Raw genomic sequence first — 7,179 nt, 5'->3', positions numbered from 1 at the left:
GGTCGAGGGCGGGCGCGTGTCTGGTAACGCGGCGCGAGGGGGGGCGGCTGGGGCCGGGGGCAAGTTTGGACAACGGGGTGGCCGCGAGTCCGGGCGGAGGGGGCCTGCGGAGCTCGAGGTCCCGCCGCCCCCCAGCATGCAGGCGGCAAAACCACCTCTTGCCTCACCAACCGCCCCGTCTGTCGCATGCATGCTGATCCCAACACACAAACCGTACACAACACACATGCACACAATCACGAGCCGCCTCACACTCACACGCACACACATGCGCGCTTATACGTGAACAAGTCATGTGGACCCCCAGTGCATGTGCACACACACACTCATACACGCACCTCCTGTCCTCCGCCTCCTTATCCCCCACCCCTGGTCTCACCTTCCCCGCTCTTCACGATGGCCATTACTGGCTGCGCCAGCCCCGAAAGCGTCATGATGATGGAGAATATCTGGATTCCATTGCCCATCATCCACATCATGAAGCACATGAAGCCGACCTGGGGGCGGAGGCATGAGGTGCGGTTGAGGTGGGGTGCGGTGGGGTGTGTTGGGTGCTGGCATAGGGTGGGTTGGTAGATGGGGCGTTGCGCAGTTGAGCTGTGGGTTAAGGTGTGCACGATGGGGCAAAGTAAGGGTTGGCAACGGTGCCATGCGATGCCATTCGCATGGGGGCAGGGATGAGGAATGGGTTAGGATGCGGAGGGGGTTGGGGAGGAGGGCTGCAAGAAGCGTGTTGTCACTCGCATCATCAAGCAGGCCGATCCCATCAAAGGTAGCGGGACGTCCAAGGTTCAACCATCAACACGCGGATGGAGATGGCAAGTGTGAGTGGCACGCGGCAAGCGCCAGCAGGGGGGGAGGCAGCCATGCAGGGGCTGCCGCAGCCGTGCGGCGGCCCCGCGGCTGCATTCAGCTTGCAGCGGCGTGGTCGAGAGGTCCACTCACCTGCCGTATGGGCGCTGTTGCGCGTGAAAACAGGGCCTGCCAGAGGGGCCAAGGGAAGGCGCGGGGGTGTTGCCAAGGGCTGGGTTAAAGAAGCGCGTGCTGCCACCCAAGCAGGCTCGTGCATCGGGGCTGCTGGTTGGCACGCATGGCGCTTCCAATCACAAAGGACATGGTCAAGAGCAAGAGCGAGCGGCGGGCCGTTGCGGCGGGCCGCTCAGGAAGGGCGGCCAAGACGCAATGCGGACAGCAATCACGTCGAAACATTGTGCTGCCGCCCAGCACGAGCAGCAGCACTGTCGAGTGCTGCAACGACGCACGTGCACGCCCTCCCGCCTGAATGTGCTCGCGGACTCATGCGGCGGGCGCATGTGGCAGCTCACGTCTTGCTTCTTGCGCAGCATGTCAGCATCATCCTGCTGCCGCTTGCTGACCGCTAATGACCCCACCACCTGCGGGGTTGGCGCCCAGGGCGCGGCGGGCTCACACTCGGTCGCAGGGAGTCGCGGCTGTTGACACTGTCACATAATGCGGGTTGGCAACAATTGGTGCAGGAGTGGGGCGTAGTCGCACCGGGTCGCGCGCCGCCTGCGCGTCATAACCGGGGGGGTCCAGGTTGTGTTTCTTGTCGTACGACGTCCCCAACCCGCTGAAGTCCATAGTCCACCGCTGCTGATCCGTCATGGTGTCCCTGCCGCTGCTACCGCTGATGCTGCTGATGCTGTTGGTGGTGGTGGCGGCGTCGTTTGTGTCTGCAAAAGCAAGGAGAGCGCGCCACACTGCGCTGGCCTGTGCTGATGCCAGGTGCTGCTGTGAAACTCGATCAGCCCCCACTGCTGTGCAAACAGCTAGAACTGTCTACTTTAGGTTGGGATGCAGGTATACAGCAGCAGGAAAGACGCTGCATGCGCTGTGATTGATCTGTAGTGCGTCGCGTTGCGATCGCTATGTTAGTTTCTCACTGTTGAATTTGCTGACATTTAGATTTCACTTTTTAACTACAGAACGTCAGGTTCCGCACAAGATCTGCCGTAGACACTCGAAATTGCTGCAGGGCGACACGCCCGCGCTTTTGCCAACAGCTCAAGATTCAAGGGAGGCCGTTGAACCACACTATTGCGCCAGCAGCAACGGCCGCAGCAAGTGTGTGAGCAACCCGTGCGCCGACGCCTGCAGGAAGTGGTCGTGGCACTCAGCACCCAGGGCCGCTCCGCTAGCGTGGCGCGGGGCTCGCCGGTGCTGGCACCATGCGTGTTCGTGGCTCTGTGACGAAGCTCTGCGAGTATTGCTTTGTGGTGCGGCGGCGAGGTGAGCGGCGGTGTTGCGCCCAGGCCTGCGGCATCGGGCCCGCTTGCCTGCCGTTAGCCAGGGGCCAACACCAAGCTGACCACTGTATATCACCGGCATCCGCGGGCGTCAGGAAAACAGCAGCCGCCACTTCTGTCGGCCATGTGAGCAGCTGCTTGCAACTTGAAAATGCTGACCACCTGCAGACTTAATCGCCTGGATGCGTCCATGCACTCGAGCGCACGCACGCGCGCCCCCTCCGCTGCCTGCACTGCATGCGTTCGCAGGCAAGCTGTTTGTCATGTGCACAAAAAATCCAAAGGTGAGCTGGGCTTGCGGTTGCTCCCCCAATCTGGGTGAGCTCCTGCCGCTTCAGCCACTGCTTCGCGTCAACCCCCGTCGCCCGTTGCCAGCCGCACGGAGCAGGGGCGATCTTCAACTTAGGCCTCGTGCTCCCCCACCATTGTTACGCCCTACATCGCCCCACCCACCCCGCCGAACGAGCAGCACAAGCAGCGGCAGTGGTACACGACGGCAGCGCTGCGGCAGGAGCCAACAGCGGCAACAGCCAAGCAGCAGCACCATCAGCAGCACCTGGCAAGCCAAGCATCGCCAGCTTCGCTCGGTGCCCATGCAGAGGAGCTGGTCTGCCCGCACTGGGCTGATACAATGCAGCCACCGATGAGCAGGTGGGGGCCGCCAGTGCGTTGGCGACGGCGGCATGGCGGCCGATGCCGCGCAACCCCTTCTGGAGCTTGCTTCCGTGCGCCCTCACGGCACCGTCACTGGTGGCACTGGCGGTGATATGCTCGGCCCCTGCTGTTTGGTCTGACACTGCCCTGCCTCCATTGCCTCCCCCCACGCATGATGCGCCTCCGCCGGCACCGATCGCCGATTCAGGGTGCTTCTCGGCAGCCGGCGCTCGGCGTGCCTCGGGGAGCTGTACTGGCTGGGGGCAGCCCATTGATAGGTGCTGGCCCAGGCAAGCTGAGAGCCTGTGGTCGGGCATGTCTTCCCAGAGGGCACCTGGGCAACTTGTCAGCGCATGAATGCGCTCGTGTTGGTGTATTGTAACAGATGCAAAACCCCTTGGCTGTGATTGTTGCATGCCAATCGTCGCTGCATGTACTGTGTTGCTGCGTGTCAGTTTCCTGTACCAGCAATTCCATCGACGACACAGCAGTGCTTGCGGTGACGGGTCAGTGGCCAACGCCTCATTGGCAGGGTGACTAATTTGCTCCCTGGTAGGCGTATCATGTTGCCAGCTGCGGCGCTGAGGATCGCGCTGCGTGTTCGCTGCGGAGATTTGCAACCTCGGTGAAGCATTGCGCGGCATCAGACCACCACGCATGTGGCTCTGCAGCACATGGGACAGCAGGGGTGCAGCCAAGTAGAGCACACACCGTGTGCGGGGCAAAACGGGGATGGTGGGTGCGCCTGCAATCAGCAGGCTGTCAGGCAACCCACGTGCAGCCCTTGCCCCAGAAGCACTCATGATGACCCATCTCCTGCACACAGCGGGCGAGTTTGTGGTGCGATTTGCGTCGCTGGCTGTGCGCCTGCAAGAGCGCAGCGATTTCCACTCTGTTTCTCAGGGTGGGGTGCTTGCAATGCCGGCACTTGCATGGTCTTGCTCTTCCAGAGGAGCGGGCATCAGCTGGGATACCGCAACCGCCGTGAGCTCACTGCTGCTTGCGACCCTCACGATGTTAGAGTGAACCGGTGCGTCTGATAACGAGCATATGACCTTGCTGGAGAAGTTATTGTTGTGACTGTGATACGAGTCCCGGCGAAATGGGTACTGGCAGCGAAACCCCACTGTCTGTGAGCACTGCTTGCCGCACACTTGCAAATTCACGCCCTGTGACGATGACGGCCGACTACAACTCCAAGGTAGTTGAGGTGCACTTATATTCTGTTGCTGTATCATCACAGTTGGACTTTGATGGAGATATGCATCTGGTACGCGTGCCTGTCACTCGAGAGCCACCACACACTTGTCCATGCCCAGGTTCACACCTGCCTGGCTGTGGCCGACTTTAGCCCGACAAGCGGTCACACGTCGTGACATGTCGAAACTTGGTTTACCACACCCGACACAACGCGCCGATGTGCAGCACTGTCCGGGTGCCACTCGCCCCGGAACACCCGCTGTGAACAAACTCAAGGCAATCAACTCGTCTCGCAATCGCACCCCCAACATCAGGGTAATGCTTTTGATATCACTGCAACGCTTCATTCTTTTTCAAAAGTAGTTCCTTGGCTATTGACGACCTTGTTGGTGCCCAGTGCCGTTTTGGGCCTTCCGTCACCTAAACGTCGCTCAGGCGTGATGTGGGCGACAAGCATGGTCGGTAGGACCCTCCTGATGCTGTTGGCCGTGACAAGCGCCCAGGTGAGTGGCTGATGTGGGCCTGTGTGTGGGATCAAGGGCGCATGCTGGTGTCAGCCACCTCCAGGGCGGCTGAGAACTGGGACAACAGCAATGCACCCCGCGTAAATTCAGGGGCGCAAGCTGGGGTGATGATGGTCTAGAAGCAAAAGCGGCCCCCAACATGCGGCGCGGCTGAGCACGCGCCCGCAGTCACTGCGAGCGGCGAGGATTCGACGGCCCAAACGCTGGGCCCAGCAGCCACGCAGTGACTGCTCACCCAGACGCGACCCTGCTCATGCTGGGTCCTCCCCACTGCCCACGCCCCGAACCTTCTCTGCCCCTGGAATCCTGCATCCCTGGCGCTCTGCGTTGCGCAGGCCGTTGCACCCAGGCTTGAGGGCCCTGACGGCAGCGCGTACGCAAGCGCCTCCAACAGCAATGGCGGCGTCCAGGAGGCTGTGCCGTTTGCATTCGGCAACCTCCGTCTAAACTGCGCCGGCTGTGGCAGCCTGTCCTGCTACGCCTACACCCAGAGCGTCCCCGCAAACACCAGCATCATCACCCGCGCGACGCTCGCCGCGCCTGCGACCATTCGCACCGACAAATCTGCGTCCTACAAGCCGTCGACTAAGGAGGTCCTGGCCTGGGTGTCCAGCCACTTTGGGATCCCGGCTGGCAATCTTCAAGTCGCAAAACCAACCAAGACTGGTGATTACACAGGTGCGTGCGGCGCGGAGCGCGTCCCTGCTAGGCCGAATCTATACGGGGCAGCAGTGTCCCCGCCCCAACCGCCGTGCAGCCCCTGCAGCTAGGCCTGCTGTGCAACTTCTTGATGAGTATGCAGTGCTCAAGTCTCTTTGGATTTTCCTGTGCTCAACCACGCCCTTCAACCACCCGTTGCCCATCACATCGCACCCAGACACCTTCAAAGTCAACAAGAAGTCGGTCAAGGTCCGGCACGTGCGCATTCAGCAGGTGCAGAGCTGGGCCAGCACGTTCAACCCCAACACTGACTTTGGACCCCTATCGGTGGAGTTTGGATTCATAGCAGTGCACTTGGACAAAAATAACGTCCTGGCTGTGACAGGTACGTGACGTGATGTGTTCAATTGGGGTTGGATTGAGGTGTCGCGACCCTCACGTTCACGGAAACTACTGCCTGTGCCTGGGCGAGGGCGTGCAGCTGGTGACCGGGTACCCAGCTACCCTGCCCAGTCAATGTCAGTTACCACATTTGGCGTGCGTTGTCACTCTGGTTGATGCAGCCCAGCTTACCTTGACCGTTGCCCCTCCTGCACACTCGTTCCGCCCCTGCCAGGCGGGTACATCCCCAGCCTTTTCACCTCCATTGCGGCCGCCCCAAGCAGCCGCATCTCGCCTGCTGTCGCCTCCTCCTTTGCCGCCGGCGCCGCGCTTGCCGCGGCGCCTGACATCCGCCCAGACGTCGCCAAGGCGCTGCGCGCTGCGGCCGGCGGCGACCCCTCCGCCCTTGCCACCGCCTCGATTGCCGCCGCAGCCGGCGGCGGCGGTAGCAGTGGCAGCGGCGGCAGTGGTGGCAGCGGCGGTGGCAGCGGCAGCGGCGGCGGCGCCATCAAGTCGGGCGGCACATGGATAGTCGGGTGCTTTGACTCAGGCTGCGGCCCTGTGTGGAAGGAAAACTACTTCTTACCTCCGGGCGCTGGCTCGCAGCCGCGCTCCCTTGATGTCTACATCGACGCATTCACCGGCAACAAGCGCCTCGTCATTGATAACCTCAAGACTGTCTCCGCAGCGGTTGGCATTGGCCACAGCCTCTACGCCGGTCAGGTCAAACTGCCTACAGGCAAAGGGCCCAAGAACGCCAATGGCGGGCAGTACGAGCTCACAAACTTCAAGGTCAGGCAAGGGCGTGCAGGGTTAGGTTCGAGGGGCTGCTGCAAGGCAAATAATGGCGGATGAATGCGTAGCAGGACGCACGGACATGAGCCCTGGAGCTTTGGCCGCGGCATCAGCGACCCTGCTGGCGCCAACTAGACACCAGGTCGAATCTGGGTTTGTCCACTGTTGCCTCACGCTCATGCCTGCTCGTATTGCAGGTCAACAAGAAGGGGATGACCCTTGACTGGAACAACAACCCAGACGCCACTAACGACCTCAACTTCCTCCTTGCCGCCACGCTCTTCCGAAGTGCCGACAACACCTGGTGCGTTGACAGACTCGTCGTTGTAGTGCCGGCAGGCCGCGGGCCGCTCCCGTGGGTGCGGCCGCCACCATTGCTTCACGGCAGAAAAACCTGCCCACACACCCACCCCTGCCAGCCGCAGGGCCCCGCAGCACAGCAAATGCTGTCTCGAGCTGCTCCTCTTGCGCGGCGTTGGCCGGCATTCGCGCGACCTGACCGCCGCCTCATGATGCGCACGTACTGCGTTGAATCTCACGCGCAGGGGTTCTGGCACCACGGCATCCGACACTGACGTCAACAGGCAGACGGCCGCTGTTGACGCCCACTACGGAGTTGGCCTGGTGGGTTTGCCACACGCCATGCGTCCCCACACCCGCCCGGGGCGGGGGCCCCTTGCGCCTCCCCCTCCCCCCCC

General features: G+C 62.0%; 2 protein-coding genes across 2 annotated transcripts in view; one reads left to right on the top strand and one right to left on the bottom strand.

Moving 5' to 3' along the window:
- Positions 1 to 356: 356 nt before the first annotated feature.
- MNEG_2794 (hypothetical protein) lies at positions 357 to 1,626 on the bottom strand (the record flags this gene model as incomplete). The annotated part of the gene is made up of 4 exons (XM_014048734.1): positions 357 to 497; positions 946 to 981; positions 1,263 to 1,394; positions 1,516 to 1,626. 4 exons carry the CDS (start codon positions 1,624 to 1,626, stop codon positions 357 to 359), a joined length of 420 nt encoding a protein of 139 aa, XP_013904188.1.
- A 2,950-nt stretch (positions 1,627 to 4,576) lies between these two features.
- The window catches only part of MNEG_2793 (bacillolysin), a gene marked incomplete at both ends in the record, with an annotated part of 4,424 nt that continues 1,821 nt past the window's right edge, over positions 4,577 to 7,179 (top strand). Inside the window, 6 exons of the mRNA XM_014048733.1 lie at positions 4,577 to 4,624; positions 4,981 to 5,323; positions 5,523 to 5,690; positions 5,922 to 6,478; positions 6,679 to 6,785; positions 7,027 to 7,105. Of these exons, the coding sequence (XP_013904187.1) occupies positions 4,577 to 4,624; positions 4,981 to 5,323; positions 5,523 to 5,690; positions 5,922 to 6,478; positions 6,679 to 6,785; positions 7,027 to 7,105 (1,302 nt within the window). The remainder of the gene's footprint in view (positions 4,625 to 4,980; positions 5,324 to 5,522; positions 5,691 to 5,921; positions 6,479 to 6,678; positions 6,786 to 7,026; positions 7,106 to 7,179) is intronic.

The sequence above is a fragment of the Monoraphidium neglectum genome (genome assembly GCF_000611645.1).
Source record: "Monoraphidium neglectum strain SAG 48.87 unplaced genomic scaffold scaffold00328, whole genome shotgun sequence".
In the NCBI taxonomy this organism is placed as follows: domain Eukaryota; kingdom Viridiplantae; phylum Chlorophyta; class Chlorophyceae; order Sphaeropleales; family Selenastraceae; genus Monoraphidium; species Monoraphidium neglectum.
Note: the sequence above shows the minus strand (reverse complement) of the source record. Positions and strands in the feature narration are given on the sequence as shown.